A 24229-nucleotide genomic window follows, 5' to 3' on the forward strand; every position below is an offset into this window, starting at 1 on the left:
TCAGGCTTTATTGCTACCAGTTTCTTTTTCAAACTTATATCTTTCTATTTAAAGGTGCAGCTGGACCGCACTGAATGGGGATCAGATTTGCCAAGTGTTGAAAGCCATTTAGAAAATCATAAAAATGTTCACCAAGCTATTGAAGAATTTGAATCTAGCCTCAAAGAAGCTAAGATCAGTGAGGTATGTGAATTTGAAATCTGTATGTATTTCATCCCAGCTTTTGTTTTGCTCTTTCTATAAAGACCCTGTTGTAACAGGGTAAACGATACGTTGCTTGTGAATCAGAATTCCTTAAGATTCCTAACCTTGCTGTCTTTTTATCCCATGTTATAGATCCAGATGACGGCACCTCTTAAACTAACTTATGCAGAAAAGTTGCACAGATTAGAAAATCAGTATGCAAAACTCTTGGTAAGTTTTTTTTAACTTTCTCTTCCTCTTACCTCTATGTGGCAAAGACACGATTCTTACAATGATTCTCCTTGTAAAGAACACATCCAGGAATCAGGAACGGCACCTTGATACACTCCACAATTTTGTAACTCGTGCAACTAATGAGCTTATTTGGTTGAATGAAAAAGAAGAGGAGGAAGTTGCTTATGACTGGAGTGAAAGAAATACCAACATAGCCCGGAAAAAAGATTACCACGCTGTGAGTATGACTTCTGTAACTGGATGTTAAAAATGCATTTCAGGTTTTATCATTTTCTAATATAGTTCTTGCTTGTTTCTTTAAATTAGGAATTAATGAGAGAACTTGATCAAAAGGAAGAAAATATTAAATCAGTTCAGGAGATAGCAGAGCAGCTGCTTCTGGAAAATCACCCAGCCCGATTAACCATTGAGGTAAGTCAGAAAGTGTAATAGTCACAGTGGAATACAGACATTTGATTATTACCCTTCAGTTTCTTCTATTGTTGATAAATTGAAAAATGCAAACTGTCAAACTTCTATTATAACCTGAATCAAAAAGAAAGTTTCTGACAGATCATACTGATTTGCCTTCAGTTCTGCTGAAGTGTGTCACCCACTCATCACTTCCAATAAAGGTACTTTGTCAACCCCTGTGGCCAAAGAGATGTAGTACAGTAACTTTGAAGGACCTTGACTTGACAGGTTTTGAGGCTGATATTTCTTCCTAACCATATGACACTGCACCAGGGACGTAACCTTGCTCAGTCCCATTCACTTACCTAAAATGGGGGAAATTGCTTCTAACCCATAGAGTTGTGTGAGAAGAAGAAGAATGTACTCTTACTATATAGTTCAGTTCTTGGTACACAGTAGGTTCTCAAGAAGTACTAGTTATTATTATTTAATTTACTAATTGTATTCATGATCTGGTTTTGTGAGGTGTGTCCTCAGGGTATAACACACACATTTCAGACCCAGAAGGGGAGGGTTGACCTAGGGTTTATCAGGCTGCCTGTGGGGTGGCGTGTGTTTAATTTTGGGGCCTGATATCTACTGGTTAGAGTTAGTGACTGTCTGAATGTGCAGTGGGTGATGTAAGAGGGCGAGAAGCATGTAACGTGGACAGATGTGGTGTATTTCCAGAGGAAGAAAAATGAAGCTATGCTTACAATGGGACACGCAATTGAAGAAAGGAATCTGAGAGTCTTTGTTCACTGAAATAAGTCTTCGTGACACAAAAGATTCATAAAATTCTAGGCCTCACTTGGTGGTCTTGGGAATATTATAGGTGACCTTCTTTCATATAAAAACGTGGTTTTCATCCCCAGGAAATGCTGCATAGGAATGTTAAAGACATAGAAGGTAGGGTGGCACTAGGGAAAGGAAATCAGAATCATGAAGGGTCTGGATATACTTTTATATGATGATCAACTAAAAGTGGGATAGATATTCTTTGGAGTAGAGAGATGAAAGCTGTTAGGAAATACGATTGTAGGTTGAGAATTTTGATGGGAATGGAAAATGTGGATGTGAACCTGATTACTTTTAGGTAGAGCTGTTAGTCTAATTAACTGAAAGTCTCTGGAACAATAGAATTAAGCCGTAGTCGTCCTTATGATTCCATGGGCCCATCCAATGTCTTGTGGGCAATGGATAATAGTTAATTATTAACTCCTTTATATTTTATGTGAAAAAGAAACTAATAATCTGACCATGCATGATGTGTCTTTTATAGCCAGTTTACTCAAAGTAGCTTAATTGGAGGGAGCAGGTAATGTGATGAGGATGTGTTGCCAGATTTCCAGTGCTGCCTTATGCATTCCACCCAGAAAGCTGCCTGGACAGAGCTCAGCAGGAGTGTTTTTTCCAGGAGGAAGGACAGGCTTACATAAGACAGTCATTAGAGCATCAAGGGTGCCCTCTTCTGGAAGCCAGTGAACTGAACCTTAAATATGAAAGGGTGTTTCATGTTTTCTAGTAAGTAGGTGTCTTTTCTACAATATTTTTGCTCTCAGGAAAGAGACACCAAGTGGTAAATAAAAATTCAAGTAAAAACGTATGAAATAAAAATTCCTAGTATTATCTTTTCTTTTTTTAAATTTTTGGCCATGTTGGGTCTTCGTTGCTGCACGTGGGCTTTCTCTAGTTGCGGTGAGCGGGGGCTATTCTTCGTTGCGGTGCGCAGGCTTCTCATTGCGGTGGCTTCTCTTGTTGCCGAGCACGGGCTCCAGGCACGCGGGCTTCAGTAGTTGTGGCACGTGGGCTCAGTAGTTGTGGCTCGTGGGCTCTAGAGCGCAGGCTCAGTAGTTGTGGCACACAGGCTTAGTTGCTCCGCAGCATGTGGGATCTTCCCTGACCAGGGCTCGAACCTGTGTCCCGTGCGTTGGCAGGCAGATTCTTAACCACTGTGCCACCAGGGAAGTCCCCCTAGTATTATCTTGAATATAATTCCAGAATTACACTAATAAGGGATTGCTTATGCCCTTTTCCACTCTCCCCAAACAGTCCCGGTAAAAACAAATAAATCACCCCCACCCCTGCCAAGAGCTTCCAGACTAGTTTTGGAAGCAAAGACAGAGAAAACTACAGACCATGTATTTTTGTGTCAAGAGGGGTATTTTATGATCCAGTAATAGAAAAATTCAGAAAACAGAAAGATGAAGGAAAATGTCATGAAGGAGGCATATCTGAAGATGCCATATAGGCAAGTGTTGGCAGGTGGAGGGTTGGTTTTCTAAAAAGCTGCGATAGCTTGCATCCATTTCTAATATTAAAGAGGTTTTCATGGAAAAACAGCCAGAGCTAGCTTTTTCCATATATTTTAAGAAAAAAATGTCAAGAAGCTAAAAATTTGAAAGAAAGTGACTGGATTCATTGAAAAATTTATATTTAAACTTTTAGGGCTGGCTTTGTACAACTGGGAACTCGTAGTTTAGAGGGACATTTCACTATCCCGATTTTTCAAGTCTTACTCTGTTAAAGAATTCTCATCATCTATGTAGACACTAGAGTCTTTTATCCTTGAGAAGTAAGTTGTGTGTGTTACTGTCCACACGGCAACAGTGGCTATGTTTTACCTGTCAGGCCTACCGAGCGGCGATGCAGACGCAGTGGAGCTGGATCCTGCAGCTCTGCCAGTGTGTAGAGAAGCACATAAAGGAGAACAGCACTTATTTCGAGGTATGGAGGCAGAATCACCACGTCGATCAATGGTATTGCAATTTTGGCTGAGTTACAGAAAACAGTTCCATAATGTACTGTTAAGGTGCATGTATGTAGTGTTCAGGGGAAAGAAACCAAAATGTTTTCTTTGTAGGATATAAGGATATATGTTCTTCAGGATAAATGGAAGCATTCTAGTAAGGAAGAAATACTTTAAAAACTGCTTAAAATGTCAGAAAATCTTAATTTTTCTTATTAAGGAACTGTTTCATTACAGAGAGCTTTCTATTCTTCAGAAGTTTTAAAATATTCTTGGAATTTCACCCCCGATTAACAGCTGTTTGGACCCTAAAGTGAAATAGAAGTTCAGTCAAAATAATATCGAGCCAAAACCACAGTATAGAGAGAAAATTTGTTATATATATATGTATATACTATTTTTCATATTCTTTTCCATTTTGGTTTATCACAGGATATTGGATATAGTTTCCTGTGCTATACAGTAGGACCTTGTTGTTTATCCATCCTATATATACTGGTTTGCATCTTCTAATCCTAAACTCGCAATCCATCCATCCCTCCCCCTCCCCCACCTTCCCTCCCCCTTGACAGCCACCAGTCTGATCTCTATAGACATAAACTTTGGATGGACAGTTAGAATTCATTCATCATCATCCAAGTTCAAGAATTGGTGTTTGGTTAAAGGAATGATTTTGGCTAAGTTGTCTTGTGATCTTATTCTGTTCCCATGTAGGAGGGGTCCACACAGGGCTCTGGTACTCGAACCTGACAACTCTGGGCTTTGCTGACATTGCATACACTTTAACTGCCAGTTTTCATCTTTCCTTAGTTTTTCAATGATGCCAAAGAAGCCACGGATTACTTGAGGAATCTAAAAGACGCCATTCAGCGGAAGTACAGCTGTGACAGGTCCAGCAGCATTCACAAGCTGGAGGACCTTGTTCAGGAATCAATGGTACGAACAGGAAAACCTGGAAGTTTCATCAGTGATGTATAGTGAGGACTAGATTAGTGCTTTATTATATTTTCTATGTGCAGAACTTCATGTTTTATTGGTACTCTTGATATTTCTGCCTCAATCAAGCATTTAAACATTCAGTTTTAGTGTTTTTTGGTAACAAATACAACAAAAGTGTTTGTCATGTGATTGCCTCAATATTTTAAAATGCTTTCACTGTGTCGTGTGTATCTGTGTTTAGTCCTTCATTCCATAAATACTTGTTAGCATTTCTGTATCCCAGACACTATTTTAGGTGCTGGGGATAGAACAGTGAACAAAACAGACAAGAATCCTGCTTATATGCTGGGGATGGGGCTCAATAAACATGATAAATTAGTAAAATATACGTAGTATGTTAGATAATGGTAAATGCGAAGGAGGAAAGAAACGACCAAACAAAACAAGGCAAGAGAGGTGCCAGCGGGGGTGGGGAGGGATTGAACGTTTAGACCAGGTGGTCAGGGAAGATTCTTCTGGTGAAGTTCGTTTAGGCAAAGCCCTAAAAGAACAGAGTGCACACGTTTTTTACTTTTAAAATCCATCTGATTTATTCCCTAGGAAGAGAAAGAAGAGCTTTTGCAGTATAAAAGCACAGTCGCAAGCCTGATGGGGAGAGCAAAAACAATCATTCAGCTGAAGCCAAGAAATCCTGACTGTCCACTCAAAACTTCTATTCCGATCAAAGCCATCTGTGACTACAGACAAATTGAGGTACTTTAACTCCTAGAAACAGACCAGGTTCTGACATTATTCATATAGTTAAAAAATGAGGTCATATTGCTCATTAGTGGTAAAGTTTTCCACCTCAAAAATCCAAAAAAAATCCCAAGATTGGATGTGGAAAAAGATGAGTACCACAGTGACCTCATCTTGTTATTCTGTTCTTCTTTTAAAACCAGATAACCATCTTCAAAGATGATGAATGTATTTTGGCGAACAATTCTCATCGTGCTAAGTGGAAGGTCATCAGCCCCACCGGGAACGAAGCCATGGTCCCGTCTGTGTGCTTCAGTGTCCCTCCTCCAAATAAAGAGGCGGTCGACTTTGCAAACAGGTTTGTGCGCACTAGCTCCAGATGTAGGCCTGGCTGTGGAACTCTCTGAAGGTTAAAAGAACAGTCAGTGCTTTGACAAGGCTCATAGGATCAGGAGGACCTAGAACTAGGAAACCTAGTATATGTCACAAACACAAAGAAAAATTGTAGCATGTGTTCAGAGGGAGTGGAAAGGCTGAATCTGAGTTTTCTTACCTATATTTCAGAATCGAGCAGCAGTATCAGAACGTCCTGACCCTTTGGCATGAGTCTCACATAAACATGAAGAGTGTGGTCTCCTGGCACTATCTCATCAATGAAATTGACAGAATCCGAGCTAGCAATGTGGCTTCAGTAAGTATAAATCTACACATCCACCTAACCTGTCCAAAGATGTGGGGCCCCTTGTCATGAGGGGTGGGTTTTGTATTTTCTCTGGGGTAAGATGGAGTCGAGCAGATCCATGATAACAGTCATTCATTCAATGAATATCTGTCCTATGCCTGCTGTATACGAGGCATTTTCTAAGAACTGGGGGATCTGGAAATCCCATACTTCATTCAGGGCTTACATTTTCATTGGGAGACACAGTATAGTGTTTGGGCATATAGAGATGGGTGTAGTTTGATTTCATTTATTAAATTTTGTAGTCTTGTTTTTTCTCATCTTTTAAAACCTAAGATTGTAAATGAAGAAAAGATTAATTTCCAGTGGTTTTCTATTTATGACTATTAACGTAAACTCATGTCCCATAAGACCCACTTGAGATCTGTCCTTTTGAAATTTTACTCTTAGTGCTATAATGGATCACTGGTCTTCTTTAGATAAAGACAATGTTACCTGGTGAACATCAGCAAGTTCTGAGTAATCTACAGTCTCGTTTTGAAGATTTTCTCGAAGATAGCCAGGAATCCCAAATATTTTCAGGTTCAGATATAACACAACTGGAAAAGGAGGTTAATGTGTGTAAGCAGTATTATCAAGAACTTCTTAAATCTGCAGAAAGAGGTAAAGCATGGAAATCCTTGCCTTTTTTCCCCCATGGATGTTTAGTCCAGGCTATTTTCTGCTATCAGTGGGAATCTCAATCTTAGGTATATTTTGTCACTCCACCTGTAATAGGTAGAGATAATTATTGGAATATTAAATGCATGTTTGAGGTAGGAAGATTCAAGGAGGGACTCAGTTATTTCCAAATGATGAATTAATAAAAAGATGTCAACCAAGTCGTATGACAATGAATTCTTAGTGTATCTACTGTTAAACATTTTCACTATTTTGCAGTGTAATGTTCAGAATGATGATCTTTTAGTTTCAGAAAAGTTTCAATTATTTTTCCGTATAGCAAACTTGGATTTTTTAAAGACTTTTTCTTAGAGCAGTTTTAGATTCACAGCAAAACTGAGAGCAAAGGGCAGAGATTTCCTATAACCAAACCTGAATTTTATACAGGGGTTGAAGGAAAAGATTTTGTCTTGTTAACTTTTGTTAAATATAAATTTTATTCCAAACACTTGATATAACTTAGAGACCAAAAAAACTTAGTAGTAATACTCTATTTAAAAAATTTTTAAACATTAACATAATCTTTACCTTTCATTTTAAAGGATTTTAATTTAGTTTTTATTACTAATCTGCTACTAATATAATTCACATTTTTCTGAACACAAAACAGAGCAATATATTACTTTCCTTAGACATCATAAATCAGATATTGGTACTTTAAGTGGCATTGGGGAAGTTTTATTAAATCTTCGTAAATTGTAATGTCCACGATTTCAAGGTTTATATCCTTGGGGTGGGTTTGTGGTGATAACCGGTAACATTAGTTTGACTAGCTGTGTTTCAGTAGTAGTAAAACTGCCATATTAAATCATGAACGAGAACATCCAAAAGATAGAAAATGAGGTATTTTCTAAACATTGCATTTATTTTCACAGAGGAGCAAGAGGAATCAGCTTATAATCTCTACATCTCTGAAGTCCGAAACCTCAGGCTTCGGCTTGAGAGCTGTGAAGACCGTCTAATCAGACAGATCCGCACCCCCCTGGAGAGAGACGACCTTCACGAAAGCGTGTTCAGAATCTCAGAGCAGGAGGTGAGTCTGAGAAGCGCGTGGGGACAAGATTAGCACAGATTACCATCTTAATGACCTTTACTGTCGGCTCTGCGACATCTCACACGCTCCCTTTGCCAGGGGTCACTTGGTGAGGTCTGCCTATGTACTTACCGCTGATGGCAGCCGAGGCTTCTGTAATTCAGTTCCGCCTCTCACTTGGGTAAACACAGGAACACGTACTTTCTCACCCATTTATGTGGAGGCTGCGAGGGCTTCTCACAGTTTCTCACCTGCTCGATGCACAAGCACTGAATTAGATGTTTGGGCCCGGGGAGGTGGACAGTGAGGGAATGATTGATTATGAAACTTGACTGCTTTGGCTTCATTTCTTTGATAAAGAAAAAGTAAAGAGTATGTAAATGTTTTGCAAGTAGAGATGATCATACTAAGTGGCGTAAGTCAGAAAAAGACAAATACCGTATGTTATCACTTATATGTGGAATCTAAAATACGACACAAATGAACTTATCTATAAAACAGAACCAGACTCACAGACATAGAGAACAGACTTGTGGTTGCCAAAGGGGAGGGGGGTGGGTGAGGGAAGTACTGGGAGTTTGGGATTAGCAGATGCAAACTATTACATATAGAATGGATAAACAACAAGGTCCTACTGTATAGCACAGGAACTATATTCAATATCCTGTGATAAACCGTGATGGAAAAGAATATGAACAAAATGTATGTATGTGTTTAACTGAATCACTTTGCTGTACAGCAGAAATTAACACAACATTGTAAATCAACTACACTTCAATTAAGAAAAAAGAATACGTACATGTTTAAGTCAAGGGTCATAATGGGAAATGTGTATTTTTAAAGTGTTTGAAGAAAGAGACCCCATCTGGAGTGATAGCCTAATCCTTGTTTGTTCTCTGTTGTGTAGAAACTAAAGAAAGAGCTGGAGCGACTTAAAGGCGATTTGGCCACAATCACGAGTAAATGCGACGACTTTTTCAGTCAAGCAGCCGCCTCTTCCACGGCTCCCACCTTGCGATCCGAGCTCAGCGTGGTCATCCAGAGCATGAACCACGTCTATTCCATGTCCTCCACCTACATAGAGAAGTATGGAACCACTGCCTTAATAGAAATCATCTAAACTGGCTTCATAAAAGTGCCACTTATATATATAGGCTGTTTAGCCAAAAATGTTTTTGTTTTTTTTTTTAAACTTATTTATTTATTTATTTATTTTTGGGTGTGTTGGGTCTTCGTTTCTGTGCGAGGGCTTTCTCTAGTTGCTGCGAGCGGGAGCCACTCTTCATCACAGTGCGCGGGCCTCTTACTGTCGCGGCCTCTCTTGTTGCGTAGCACAGGCTCCAGACGCGCAGGCTCAGTAGTTGTGGCTCATGGGCCCAGTTGCTCTGCGGCATGTGGGATCTTCCCAGACCAAGGCTCGAACCCGTGTCCCCTGCATTGACAGGCGGATTCTCAACCACTGCACCACCAGGGAAGCCCCAAAAATGTTCATTTTTAAGAATACAAAATTTTTTTCTTAATAACAAATATATTAAATATTTCTGTGGACTTACGATGCATCTTCATGCTGAAAGGGAATGTGAGCTTCAGAGACTAGAGCATTAATGATCTTCCCACATGTTGCCTATAGTTTTGGTAGCTCAGCTGTTGTAACCTATAGGACTTTCCTCCCAGGCTTGGTCTAAATTAGGTTTGAAAGAAGCCCCTCTGCTGTTGGAATCTCCTGCTGAAGACCACTGTGGGGGCAGGGCATGGGTTCTGTTAGAAGACAGTTAGCGGGATGTTAATCCTTTCTTAAAAATTTTATTGAAGTATAGTTGATTTACAGTGTTGTGTTATTTACTGTTATTTACTGCCGAGTCACTGCTACAGCAAAGTGATTCAGTTATACACATATATACATTCTTTTTCATATTCTTTTCCATTGTGGTTTATCCCAGGATATTGAATGTAGTTCCCTGTGCTCTACAGTAGGACCTTGTTGTTTATCCATTCACTATATAACAGTTTGCATCTGCTAACCCCAAACTCCCACTCCATCCCTCCCCTAACCCCCTCCCCCTTGGCAACCACAAGTCTGATCTCTATATTTGTGAGTCTGGTTCTGTTTCGTAGATAAGTTCATTTGTGTCATATTTTAGATTCCACATATAGGTGATATCATATGGCATTTATCTTTCTCTGTCTGACTTACGTAGTAGGATATTAATCTTGTAATAAAAGTGTCAGTGTCTCGGGATGAAGAACATGCTACATCATGCACCCTCATGGTGCTTTGGGACTGTATTGCGGGAAAATAAACGCTTACCAAAAGGGGGTGTTGTTTAATTCTCTTTTTCAGGTTGAAAATTGTCAACTTGGTGTTAAAAAACACTCACGCTGCAGAAGCCCTTGTAAAATTCTATGAAACTAAATTGTGTGAAGAGGAAGCAGTTACAGCTGACAAGAATAACATTGAGAATCTAATGAGCACTTTAAAGGTATGCATTTCACTGCTGGCTATTTTTTAAGATTATCCTTTAAAAGTATTTCTCTAGCACTTGGCCCAGGTCTTCAGACATCAAGCATTAAATATCTGAACTTGAATACATTTCTGTCCATTCCATGTCCTGTCTCTGTAGTACCATGGCTTACTGTAAATAAGTATGTTCATTCATTTTTAGTTTGAGGTAAGTTCTTTTCATTTGAAGTTTGGATCTTTTTGACGGTAGGTTTTTATAGTCCGTTCATGTTGGCAGCAAGAGGAGTTGAAGCTAAAAAGTAAATTATTGGTAATAGATTCTCTTGTGGAAAGAGACAATTATTTTAAGAAATCAAGGAGGTGAGTAGAGTAGTTAATCTAAGAAGGAAAAACGCTGATAGTTATACTCGTCTGTTTCTCTTCTTCCATTTATAAAGCCCTGAGTAAAGATATTGTAAAACAATTGTGAAAAGTTTTCTCAGTGATTTTTTAATGCATGTGTTCATTTGAGATCAGTAGATATTTAAAAAACAAGCAATGAAAAAGACTTACTGAAGTAGCAGACTTAATTATGAAATATATTTTATTTTATTGATATGCAAATTTTGTTAGACTGAACTCTATAAAACTTGTTTTTTTTAGGTCAAAGTACAGTCAAATATTGGCAGTTGTATAAGGTTCAAGCTAATGTAATATTTTGTATATGAAAGATATTCTTTCCATTGTCTGATTTTATAGCAGTCATTTGTAAATGAATTGTAAAATTAGGTGAATAATGTGTTTACACAATGAGCGGTTGATACGTTTTTGTAACTTTATAAATTGATGTATTTTAGCAATGGAGATCTGAAGTGGATGAAAAGAGAGAGGTCTTCCATGCACTGGAGGATGAGCTACAGAGAGCAAAGACCATTAGTGATGAGATGTTTAAAACCTACAAAGAACGTGACCTTGACTTTGACTGGCACAAAGAAAAAGCAGATCAGTTGGTTGAGAGGTGGCAGAATGTTCATGCTCAGATTGACAACAGGTTAGTACCCTTTTCATTCATTTTTAGCTCAGATTTAATCTCTGTATTCTGGGTAAAGTCTAAATGTATTAGGCTTTTTACTTCCCTATGTAATTCATTCCATAGAGTTAATTTCCATATGTAGTTAATTGTGTTAATTGCAAGAGCTCTGTCCAATTACATTTCTTTTTTATAGGGTGGCCTTTAGTAAGATATTTAACTTCCAAGTAAGTTATTTTTCAGTTCTGTGTTATTACAACTGTTGATGTACTCTGGCATTTATATAGTTAATCTACTTGCCTTTTCTGAAGGAAAAAACAATGTAGTTCTCTAATTATTACCACTGATAATATCAAAATAACCATGACTTAGTAAGAGGAGGGTGGGTCATGCATTTCCTAGGGCCGGATGTAGCATCTATACTAGACAGGAAGTGTAAAGAAACTGAAATGTCCTAATGCTCATTTTAATCGAAGATACAAGAAAGTCAAAATCATTTGCCCACTGACTGAAATAAAAAAGTGAAAAGAAATGGGGTGGTTTTGGGGGCTCATCTTAAAGGAAATGGAATAGTGTTCCTTCTCATTCATTTTTTATGTTTTTATTAATGCAACTAAAATGCTTTTATGATGTAGTGCCATTTGTGAGAAATAAATTATGTTTAAATATATAGTATCTAATCTTTAAAATACATGATCTGTAGGTTTAATGTAGTGGTTTTAAAATCATAGAAACTGGCGTGTTTAATCACAGCTCCTAGAAGGTACCCTCTGAGTCCATGTTGAACCATTCATTGCTACCATGTCATTTTTTCAGAAGTGAACTGCCATTGCTGCAAACTTTGGGTCTTCAAGACTTGCTGATTGATAATTATTATGGTTAACTTTCCAGTTTTCCTGCTTTTTAGCTTCAGTCTCTCGGGCTTGTCCCTAGAATAATCAGTACCGATAAATTGCGCAGGTCCTGGAGAAAAGGAATTTGTATTCAACCCAAGGCAGTGTAGGTGCCCTTGGAGATGGGCCTGGGATGCTGTGGCCTTGAATTCTCGACACACCCCTGTTGTTGTGCTTAGTGCATTTTAGGACAGTAATACTTTGTCCGTCCCTTTTTTTCTATACCTTCCACCTTCCTATTGGTTACTCTTGGAAACCGTGACTATTCCTGTGTTAACCTCTTAGGTTACGGGACTTGGAAGGCATTGGGAAGTCGCTGAAGTACTACAGAGATACCTATCACCCTTTAGATGACTGGATCCAGCAAGTTGAAACTACTCAGAGAAAGATTCAGGAAAACCAGCCTGAAAACAGTAAAACCCTAGCCACACAATTGAATCAACAGAAGGTGTGTAAACACAGTTCCTTGTGCTAGGGTTTTGTCTGCATTTGGTCACTCAGACCTTGACCTTCCTTTCTCTTGTTAGTACGATAAGTCAGCAACTATTTCAAGGAAGGCAGGGAATAAATCACAAATGTTAAAAATTTGCACTCAAACCTACATCCATCCCTTATTTTGATTTAAGAAAGTTGCATGTTGGGACAGTTCAAGTTTCTAATGATCATTTAATCGTAGGTATGGAAATCTCTTTGGTACTTTGCTGGCTGCAGTAGTTTCATGGGATCCTAAATTTTAAAAAAAATGGTTAGTCATAGAAAATTAAACAGCCACATGTGACCAAGAGTTAAATGCTTTGAGATTTTTGTTCCATCTTGAGGGGCCAGTAATTTCTAGCTCTCTTTAGATCAGGATTAGGTGGGGGCTAAGGGTTTCAAGTCTACTTGTGGATAATTTCCATGGAGTTTAGTAATTTCTGCTTTGGAAGCCCCATGAGGGGGTGTCACACAGTGGCTTAATCTTGAAAGGTTGGACTTCACCCATGAGGCAGATGACATTAAGTGCAGTGGGGTAGAGGGAATTCCCTGGCAATCCAGTGGTTAGGACTTGGTGCTTTCACTGCCGAGGGCACAGGTTCCATCCCTGGTTGGGAAACTAAGATCCCACAAGCCATGCGGTGCAGCCAAATAAATAAATAAATAAATAAATAAAGGCTACAATTAAAAAAAAAAGTGCAGTGGGGTAGAGAGCTGTAGTCTTAAGTGATGTAGATATTTCTTAGTGCCTGAGATCTCAAGTTGTTGGATAGCATAGGGTTCCTTGTCCTTTTTCTCCTAACCTGTGTGTGTTTATAGATGCTGGTGTCTGAAATAGAAATGAAACAGAGCAAAATGGATGAGTGTCAGAAATACGCAGAACAGTACTCCACTGCGGTGAAGGTGAGAAGACCAGTTCCTTGCCTCAGATTTCATGTTCAGATATTCAGGGAGGTGCTTCTATGGTGCACTTTTAAAGCCTTTGCAGGTCATTCAATCTGTGTTAAAAAGTGAAACAGAGAATCTTCACTCTTTGTCACTTATCTGTTAATTCTTTATGAAAGTGTGAGTCACGTGACGACCCCTGGGTCTTTCATTCTCTCTCTGTGTCACACACGTGCACAGCCTGGCCACACCCCCATGTGCACCAGAATAAAATGTAGCTCTGTAATCCGCCTCTTACCACTTTGCTTCCCCCCTCCCCTCCTTGCTGGAGTGTTCCATGCAAGTATTGCTGGAATAGTCCATGGAAGAACGTCTACCCTGTGCTCTAAGTCGCCCACCACACCTCAGCTTCACCCATCCGGATTTGCTGTCCCATTTCCTAACTAGAGGAGAGGGAGGCTGAAAATAACTGGCACACTGTTCCTAAATGTCTCCATGAACTCCTAAAGAGACTTAGGAACTTTCCTGGCCACCCTAAATGTTTCTCATTTTTATTACCACCTTGGAAACATGTCAGGATTGGATTGATTCTTGAAAATGTAGTTTTGCAGTAGTCTCTTGACTTATTCAGTGAAAGTAGATGCCCTTTCTCTGCATCAAATCACTATAGAATGAAGGTTTAGTGCTTTGCTTTAATTAATCTTACCATTTCCTTTATACAGGACTACGAATTACAAACGATGACCTACCGGGCTATGGTGGATTCACAACAAAAGTCTCCAGTGAAACGCCGGAGAATGCAGAGCTCGGCAGACCTCGTCATTCAAGAGGTGATACCCGTCCAGAGATGGGGAGGGTGTGAAAGAGAGAAGCAACACTTTAGCAATTTTACTTTTATACATTTGTATTGTGGTAAAATGTCCATAATAGAAAATTCACCATTTCAGCCATTTTTAAGCATACAATTCAGTGGCGTTCAGTACATTCGTAATGTCGTACAACCTTGAACACAATCCATTTCCAGAACATTCCATCATCCCAAACAGATGCTCTCTACCTATAACAATGCATCTTATTAAGGGTTTTAAAAAACCTTTGAAAATCTTCATTCCAGATGAATGAATTGCAGAGAATAATAAATGTGCACCATGATTAAATTTAGAAGAGGACTGTCAACACTGTGGTTTGCACAGCAGTAATCTCGTTCCTACTCGGTTATCATTGCTGGGGAGTCGTGAACTTCCCTGTCCCAAAGACTAGTTAATATTTTAATTATTACTCAGTGTTCATTCAGCTCATTTAGGGCAACTGGAGATTCTGTTTTTATTTTTATTTTTCCTTACTTGCAGTTCATGGACCTGAGGACCCGGTATACGGCTCTGGTCACCCTCATGACACAATATATTAAATTTGCTGGGGACTCATTGAAGCGTCTGGAAGAGGAGGAGGTAACCATTAACCATGGGCAGGTTACTGAAAAGGAGCCACGAGATGGTTTCATGATAAACTCACATGGTTGAGAGCTGATGTATAAGTGATTAATTATAAAATTACAGTGAAAAACAGTAGAGGCCTAGGATTTTTTGGTTTGTTATTAAGATTCTCTCGAACTGAAAAACATTACGAAAAAAAAGGAACAACTGTTTTGGAAAAAAATTTTTTTATTTTTACTCTAGGGCTCTAGTATGAGAGCATTAATGTCGTTAAGTGGTTCTATTTAAATTATGGAATGTTGGCAGTTTAGCAGAATGTTTTTCAGTTTTCTCACAGTTGAGAAGTATTGTTCTTTGAAGTATAGTTACTACTGTTACGATATCTGCAGAAATATTACGTAAGCACACTTGTTTTATGCATTTTAAATTAATTTACATCTTCAAGGATTTAAAACATGAAAGCCATTAAGTTAGAAGTAGCAGGTGTTTATACAAAATGGTAGTACTTTTTAAGAATTGTGGGGGGTTTTATTTTGTTTTTGTTTTTAGCTTTGCCAAAAAGATATGGTGTATGTTAAAAAGGCTAAGTACCATTCTAATTTGGAGAACTTCAGTGCCTTTGATTATGCATTTAAAATATATTCAGAAACAGAAAGAATAAGGAGTTGTTTATGGAAATATATTTTCATAAAAGGCTATCGTATCTAATTTTGAAAGTATTCTCTGCTCTATTATCTTGATATGCTTTCTGTTCCTAACCTCAGAACAGACAAAAATAGTAAACCAAATGCTGTAGTAAGTAAATTGTGGGGCATTAGCCATTTAAATTAGAACGTTGTTGAAATTCTGTAGGTGACTGTACTTAGTATAACTCCATTCATATAATGAGAGATCCAAAATGGCAGTAAATGTCTAACAGATGTTGCTTTCTTAGTTTCTAAAATTATGACCGCTTTTGTAAACTACTTTTGTCTGTTCAGAGTTAATAGTTTTCGGCAACTAAATCACTAACATGGCTACTTGCAAGTCTTTATAACTAACTTCCTTTGGGTTTAGAAAGGAGAACCAGAATATTTTCACATTCAGATAATTGGCATACACTTCTCATCTATGAAGGAAAGTCCATAATTTTTTTACATTCTTAGTTTTTAAGAGATATGATTCCATTTAAAATGGTATACAGATCTTTTAAATTGTGTATTTTGTAGTTAAATGTAATATAAATAATTTAAGCCCTTCCCTTTCTTACAGTGTATGTCTGCACATATATGAGCCAATTTGCTCAATGTATCTGATGAAGTAGAAAAACAGAAGTTGATAGAACCAAAAGATATTTCAAAAAGCCTGAAATATATCCAAAATTATTCTTGTCATCCTTTGAAATATAAAAGATTATGTTGAATTTAAAGTCAAAACAATGTAGCTTATGGAAGACCATGCAAAGATTATTATAATTTAAAATAGATTTTAAAATTCCTTGTTAAAAATTCACCACTTAAGGATATTAATAATGGAATATCTTATAAAAGATACATAGCTCAGTTTTCAATTCCAAAGAGTAGTGTTTCTGAAACTGGGTCTGTAAAGACTCACATGAGAGATCTTGGTCAGAGAGCAGAATTTTCCATGATAAACATGAAATCAAAGAGGGATTCAAGTTAATTTCAAAGATAATACCAAATTAGTTACAGAAATATTAGTAGAGTGTCTGTAATAGATAGATGGATAAAGATATTTCTCTAGTCTTTGTTGATCGCAAAATATATTAAATGTTAATTGCTGAGATTAAAGGACAGCATGTCTCCTTGGGGAACATTTAGATAAAACTAGAAATTATTTTTATTTGAATGATTTTGAGATATACAAGAAAGCAAATCAGCAATAGGACTAAATTGTTTCTAGTAATTTTTCTAATAGTTGCTAAAAAAATTCAGAGTTATCCAGGCAACATGAGATTATTACCAGTCACTAAAATGACTCCAAAAGACTGAGAGTTTAACAACAGACATTTTTTTCTGAGAGAATTTTCATTTTTTTAAACCTTAGAACATGACCGAGAAAAAAAGGGAGGGACTCAAAACTTCAGAGCAACAGCTAAGTTTTAAACAAAGTTTGATGAGGAATTGAGAAAGACCCTTTTAGAAATCACCTGCTCAAAACGTGTTGAACACCTAATGTCTAAGCAGATAAAATGCTTCAGTATCCCTGAGAGTTGACCCTGATAAGAAAATAAAGAAAATAGAACACTAAATATTGTGATGAGATTTGTTTTCATATGAATTCTTATTAAAAATCATATTTAGGTTAGCAAAGGAAACATCTAAAATTCTCATCAAAATTATTGGGGATCAAGAAATGAGAGGAAGAAAAATAAGATGCATGGCCTATAATACAAACTAAATTCTTGAGATTTACCAGGGCTTTTCAATGAAAATAAAATCTGCTATTTAGAATAATTTCCCTCCTTCTGTTTAAATTATTTCTAACTATGATGATTTTGAGCTGATGATATGACACTAATAACCTTATGGTATTAATAAAGAGAAATTAAATTGTGATTATAAACTAGCCCTGATCATGGTCTGTAGTCAAGTGTATTTCTCCCAGCTGAGATTGATTCTGTAATCAGTAGAGTAAACAAATTTTCTTAATTGGAGCTGAATCCCTAAGTACACTTTTACAAGCATTTATATTTAACAAATATCTTTACGTTTATGGAGTATCTGAAGGTTCTTGTCAAGGTGGATTCATACGAGCCATGTCATTAAGGACAACAAAATCAGTGAGTATATGAAGCACATCTTTTCTAAAGCCACCAGGGACTATAGGTGCCTTTGCATTAGCAATTCTGACTGTTGTAAGTATCATAGTAGGGCAAATATAAATTAGTGAGGCATTTGATTGTAGAAATTACAGATTTTTATATATTTCCTCCTTCCTTATGTTAAGTATTATTTCCTCAATTGGCTCTCTGTTCCAAAGTTCTGTATCTTGCTTCTTTCACTGTAAGACAGGAGAATGTAAATATCATTGCAAATTTCCATTGGGCTAGAAAATGAAAACTAAATTCTCTAATGTCATTCAGTTCCTATACATTGTATGTTCTTCTTAGCCCATAGGACTGAGTTGTGTGTGAGAGCAGAAAGAGGACTGTTGTGAGAATTTTGGTTCCTACTTTGTCACTTGCCTATTGTGTGAGTTTTCAAAATTATTTAACCTCCCTAGACCTCAGTGTCCTCATCTGGGGTGAGGGTCTTACTGTAAGGTTCCTTCTTGCTGTAAAATTCTGAGCTAGCTAATTTTAAAAGCATAATTATTCCTAAGAGACCAAAAAAAAGAAAAGAAAAGAAAAGAAAAGATTCCTTGATTTAGAAAACCTGACACGCAGGGTTTTTCGTCTTCTCCGACTACTGACTTTCTGAAGCTTCTTCTCTGCAGATGGTGGTGGTGTTGGTGGTGGGGTTTGTTCTGCCTTTGGTTTCACTGGTCTGTGTAAGTCCTTTCATGAGCATGGCTTCAGATTCTTGAAGACAGATTGGAGTCGAACGGGTTTGACCCTTCTGAACGTCTCTCATAGATGAAAAGGTGTCAGGAGGCTTCTGAGCACGGGGTGTATTCAGATCTGCTCCAGCGGCAGGAGGCGACGATGCTGGAGAATCGCAAACTCACGGGCAAGATAACAGAGCTGGAGAGGATGCTGGCTGAGCTTGAGAAGCAGAAGTCCCGGGTTGAGGAGGAGCTTCCAAAGGTCAGGGAGGCAGCGGAGAACGAGCTGAGGAAGCAGCAGAGGGATGCAGCGGACATCGCCCTGCAGAAGCTGCGGGCGGAGAGTGAGGCCCAGAGGTACCGCCGGGAGCTGGAGGCCGTCGAGGGGGAGAAGGAGGCGGCGCAGCGCGAGCTGGAGCGCGTGCGGAGGCTCACGGCTGAGGCCGAGGCCCAGAGGGAGGCCGTGGAGAGGAACCTGCGTGGCTTCCGGAAACAGCTGGAGGAGCACACCGCCACCAGGAGGGCCCTGGAGAGCCACCTGAAGAGGAAGGACTCCAGCCTCCACGAGGTGGAGCAACAGAAAGATAAGCTGATGGAGGAACTAAGGAGAAAGAAGGACCACGAAGAGGAGCTCCTGAAGCTGGTCGAGCAGATGGAGAAAGACCTCACGTTCCAGAAACAGGTGGCAGAGAAACAGCTGAAGGAAAAGCAGAAAACTGAATCGGAAGCCAGAAGAAAAATAAGCGAGGTGCAGTATTCGTACAAAGAAAACACGCTGCCAGCTTGTACGAGCACCCAGGCTGAGGAACTGAAGCAGCAGGTGGATGAGCTGACAGTGGCCAATAGAAAGGCTGAGAAGGATAGGAGGGAGCTGAAGCATGAACTCAGCGCCCTGCAGCTCAGGAAAACTTCATCGGAGGAAAAGGCTCGCGTGCTCAAAGAAAAACTGGGTGAAACCAGCAATGCACTGAGATGCCTCAAGCTGGAGTTGGAAAGGAAGGACCAGGCAGAGGAGGGGTTCTCTCGGCAGCTCCGGGAGCTGGGCAGGCAGCTGAGCCAGACCACAGGGAAGGCAGAAGAGGTCAGGCAGGAGGCCAATGACCTTAAGAGGATAAAGCACAGCTATGAGCTAGAACTGGAATCTCTGCAGCAGGAGAAAGGGAAGCTGCAGAGGGAGGTGGACCGGATCACCAGGACACAGGCTGTCACCAAGAGGAGCATCCAGCATATAAATTCACAAGTTACTTCTTTGCAGGATGACAAGGACTTCTCTGGCGAAAGAGCACGATCCTGCCAGAGAAAGTCAGATCACCTGAAAGAACAATTTGAGAAAAGCCACGCGCAGTTGCTTCAAAATATTCAAGCCGAAAAGGAAACTAACGAGAAAATCCAAAAGCTTAAAGAGGAATTGGAGAGAAGTAATGACTGTGCAGACACACTAAAGCACAAAGTGGATGAGCTCACAAGGCAGAATAACGAAACCAAGTTAATGATGGAGAGAATTCAGGCAGAATCGGCAAACGTGGTCTTAGAGAAACAAGCCATCCAGCAAAGATGTGAAGCACTGAAAATCCAGGCGGGTGGTTTTAAAGACCAGCTTTGTGCCACAAACAAACACTTGCACAAACAGACGAAAACGGAACAGGATTTCCAGAGGAGAATCAAATGCCTGGAAGAAGACCTGGCGCAAAGTCAACATTTAGTAAGTGAATTTAAGCAGAAGTGTGACCAGCAGGACCTCATCATCCAGAACACGGAGAAGGAGGTGCAAAGTTTGAGTGCCGAGCTAAGTGCATCCAAAGAGGAGAAACGCCTTGGGGAACAGACGGTGCAGATGCAGTGGGCACAGGTGCAGGACCTGAACGACAGACTGAAAAAGGTGCAAGACGAACTGCACTTAAAGATCCTAGAGGAACAGGTGACCCACAGGAAGATGGTTCTGTTTCAGGAGGAATCTGAGAAATTCAAACGTTCTGCAGAGGAGTTTCGGAAAAAGATGGAAAAATTGATGGACTCCAAAGTTATCACGGAACATGATATTTCGGGCATCCAGCTCGACTTTGTGTCTCTCCAGCGGGAAAACTGCAGGGCGCAAGAGAACGCGAGGCTCTGTGAAACAAATATCCGAGAACTTGAGAGGCAGCTCCAGCAATATCGTGAGCAGATGCACCGAGGGCAGGATGGGGAGGCACATCACTACCAGAAATGTCGGAAGCTCACAGATGAGCTGGTCGCCCAGAAAAGGGAGGTGGAAAACCTGAAGCAAAAGATGGATCAGCAGATAAAAGAACAAGAGCATCAGTTAGTGGTGCTCCAGTGTGAAATCCAGAAAAAGAACCCAGCCTTCAAGACACATCTTGAGATGGCAGTGAAAGAGTATCAGCGCCCAGGGGACTTCTCCTCCTCTCCCTCCGGGGCCGGGTCCCCTCTACAGAGGTGGACTCAGGAACCACAGCCTTCGGAGGAAAGATGGCAACATCGGGGTGCTGAACAGATACAGAAGGAGGGCCAGGGCGGGCCGTCGGGGGCTCCGGTTGAGAAAGAGAAAAGTGAGCAGTGTTACTCTGAATACTTTTCTCAAACAAGCACCGAATTACAGATAACTTTTGATGAGATGAACCCTGTTGGAAGACCGTCAGAAGTCGAGAAGCTAAGAAATCAAGGTCTGTACAATTCCAGACCTGCTGTCAGGTGTCAAGATGACAAGTGTGAAGTAGACCTGGTGACGCTTCTGGCGCCTTTAGAGGTATACCCTGGATTCTGGACCCTTGTCAGCTACCCTCTGTCAAGTTTCCGCTCTCGTTTCCTTTCTCTGCTAGGCTACATTTTTTAACCGTGTTGAATGTGATTGGCTCTTTGTAGTCTGACAGAAAATCATGCTATCATTTTCTAGTGATTTACTTGAATCTTTACTACAAACTACAGTCTTCAATTTTTAAATGTTTGAGATGAAAAACACAGAGATCCTGGCTATCCTGTCATATCTATGGGATTCTATTCTGAAAAATTTGACCCTAAAAAAAAAAAAAACCAGAAAAACCAAGCAGTTAACTTTACTTTCTAACACGTTCTGTGGACAGATTTTATCTCCTGTCTTTTTTAGACATAGCATTTTAATACCTTAATTGTCATCTAAAGTTTAAACTTCAGACTGTCAAAATAATATTTCTTGTTCCTGAACCCTCTTGGGCTTGAAAGTGTTTTTCTCTGATCTCATCTTTGTTATTCTAGGAATTATATTTGGATTAAGAGTGGGTAACATGACAATGTTCTTTAGATGACTTTTAACGTCTTATAAATTCCCGTTACAGATAGCTAAGAACAAGCAGTATGCTATGCACACAGAAGTCACGGCATTAAAGCAAGAAAAGAGCCCAGTGCCCAGTGCTGATGAATGGCTGCTTGAAGGGTGCAGGGCACTGGGTGGACCCAAAAGAGATTTTCTTAAGAAGGGCTCAGAACCAGAGACCTCTCAGAACCTTGGTGGTGGTCATGCATGCTCGGTCAGGGATGATGAGTTTCAATTCCAAGGGCTCCGGCACACTGTGACGGCCAAGCAGTTGGTCGAAGTTAAGCTTCTGGACATGAAAACAGTTGAGCAGCTGCGACTTGGCCTTAAGACTGTTGAAGAAGTTCAGAAAACTCTGAGCAAGTTTTTGACAAAAGCCACCTCCATCGCAGGGCTTTACCTAGAATCCACAACAGAAAAGATTTCATTTTCCTCAGCTGCCAAGAAACTCATCATCGATAAGATGATGACTTTAGCATTTTTAGAAGCTCAGGCGGCCACGGGTTTCATAATTGACCCCCTTTCAGGGCAGACCTATTCTGTTGAGGGTGCAATCCTTAAAGGTGTGGTTGACCCCGAATTCAAAATCAGGCTCCTTGAGGCAGAGAAGGCGGCCCTGGGGTATCCATGTTCTTCTAAGACACTGTCAGTGTTTCAAGCCATGGAAAATAGAATGCTTGACAGGCAAAGGGGCAAACACATGTTGGAGGTGCAGATTGCCAGTGGGGGCGTCATCGACCCCGTGAGGGGCATTCGGGTTCCTCCAGAAATTGCCCTGCAGCAGGGGCTGCTAAATAACGCCATCCTGCAGTTTTTACATGAGCCATCCAGCAACACCAGAACCTTTCCCAATCCCAATAACAAGCGAACCCTGTATTACTCAGAGTTACTGCGCATGTGTGTCTTTGACGTAGACGGGCAGTGCTTTCTGTTTCCATTTGGGGAGAGGAACATTTCCAATCTCAATATAGCGAAAACTCACAGGATTGCTGTCGTCGATACTAAGACAGGAGCAGAACTGACTGCCTACGAGGCTTTCCAGAGAAACCTGATTGAGAAAAGTACCTACCTTGAGCTGTCGGGGCAGCAGTATCAGTGGAAGGAAGCCACGTTTTTTGAGTCCTATGGGCATCCCTGTCGTATGCTGACTGATACTAAGACAGGATTACAGTTCAGTATCAGCGAGGCCATAGAGCAGGGAACCATTGACAAAGCCTGCATCAAAAAGTATCAGGAAGGCTTCCTCACACTCACAGAACTCGCTGATTCCTTGCTGAGCAGATTAGTCCCCAAGAAGGACTCGCACAGTCCAGTGGCGGGGTACTGGCTGACTTCCAGTGGGGAGAGGATCTCTGTGCTGAAGGCCACACGTCGGAATCTGGTTGATCGGATCACCGCCCTCCGATGCCTTGAAGCCCAAGTCAGTACCGGGGGCATCATTGACCCTCTGACCGGCAAGAGGTACCGGGTGGCCGAGGCCTTGCACAGAGGCCTGGTGGACGAGGGGTTTGCGCAGCAGCTGCGGCAGTGTGAGTTAGTCGTCACGGGGATCAGTCACCCTATCAGTAACAAAGTGATGTCAGTGGTGGAAGCTGTGAGTGCAAATATCATAAGTAAGGACATGGGAATCCGCTGTCTGGAATTTCAGTACTTGACAGGGGGGCTGATTGAGCCCCAGGCCCAGTCCCGCTTGTCGATTGAAGAAGCCCTCCAAGTAGGGATTATAGATGTCTTCATTGCTACAAAGCTCAAAGATCAAAAGTCCTATGTCAGAAATATCCTCTGTCCTCAAACGAAAAGAAAGTTGACATATAAAGAAGCCTTAGAAAAAGCTGATTTTGATTTCCACACAGGACTTAAACTCCTAGAAGTATCTGAACCCTTGATGACAGGGATTTCCAGCCTCTACTATTCTTCACAGTAGGACCTGTTTATAGAACCAGAGTCAGGGGTGATGCTGTCTAGTTCATCTGCTGTGTCCACAGCTTGATGGTATGAGATCCACGGCCTAGTAATTGTGTGACATGCTCGACGCACTGTTAATTTCTTGAGGGCTGGAAACACCTGACTGCTCAGAAGAGGGAATACTTTTAATTTTTAAAAATTTTTTATTTTTTTAGATTAAGCTTTATTGGAATGCAGACACATTGTTGTGTACATATTGTCTTTGGCTACTTTTGGGTACAAGGACAGAGCTGAGTAGTTCTAACAGTAACCATATGGCTCACAAAGCCTAAAATATTTGCTCTCTGGTCCTTTCCAGAACAAAGTTTGCTGTCTCCTGATCTGGAAGAATTTGCATTACTCCTTTAGACTAAAAGTCAGGAGGCTTGGATTTTAGACTCCATTCTGCCCTAGAGAGAATACTTCTAAAATGGAAAATAACAAAAGATTTACTACTCTTCATAATGGTTCCACTTAGCTTTGAGATTCGTTTTTTGACTCCTACCCAAACTAAAATAAAAGTATTTTACCTGGAATGTGGGATAAGCTTGAGGAGCTCCAGCGAGTTTACAGCATCCTTTCTTCAGAACTCTGCATCACTGCCTGGATCCAGCCTGGTGTCAG

The 24229-nt window shown here is 40.2% G+C and overlaps 1 protein-coding gene across 1 annotated transcript in view; it reads left to right on the forward strand.

The window, feature by feature from the left end:
* Positions 1-24229, forward strand: part of DST (dystonin) — a 491021-nt gene that overhangs the window by 316229 nt on the left and 150563 nt on the right. The window contains 18 exon segments of the mRNA XM_068559249.1: positions 55-183; positions 337-414; positions 494-655; positions 745-849; positions 3502-3597; positions 4430-4555; positions 5159-5311; positions 5500-5654; positions 5861-5987; positions 6458-6641; positions 7574-7731; positions 8639-8817; positions 10073-10211; positions 11029-11222; positions 12380-12542; positions 13388-13471; positions 14176-14283; positions 14803-14901. Of these exon segments, the coding sequence (XP_068415350.1) occupies positions 55-183; positions 337-414; positions 494-655; positions 745-849; positions 3502-3597; positions 4430-4555; positions 5159-5311; positions 5500-5654; positions 5861-5987; positions 6458-6641; positions 7574-7731; positions 8639-8817; positions 10073-10211; positions 11029-11222; positions 12380-12542; positions 13388-13471; positions 14176-14283; positions 14803-14901 (2439 nt within the window).

Source organism: Eschrichtius robustus, chromosome 12 (genome assembly GCF_028021215.1).
Source record: "Eschrichtius robustus isolate mEscRob2 chromosome 12, mEscRob2.pri, whole genome shotgun sequence".
Classification (NCBI taxonomy): domain Eukaryota; kingdom Metazoa; phylum Chordata; class Mammalia; order Artiodactyla; family Eschrichtiidae; genus Eschrichtius; species Eschrichtius robustus.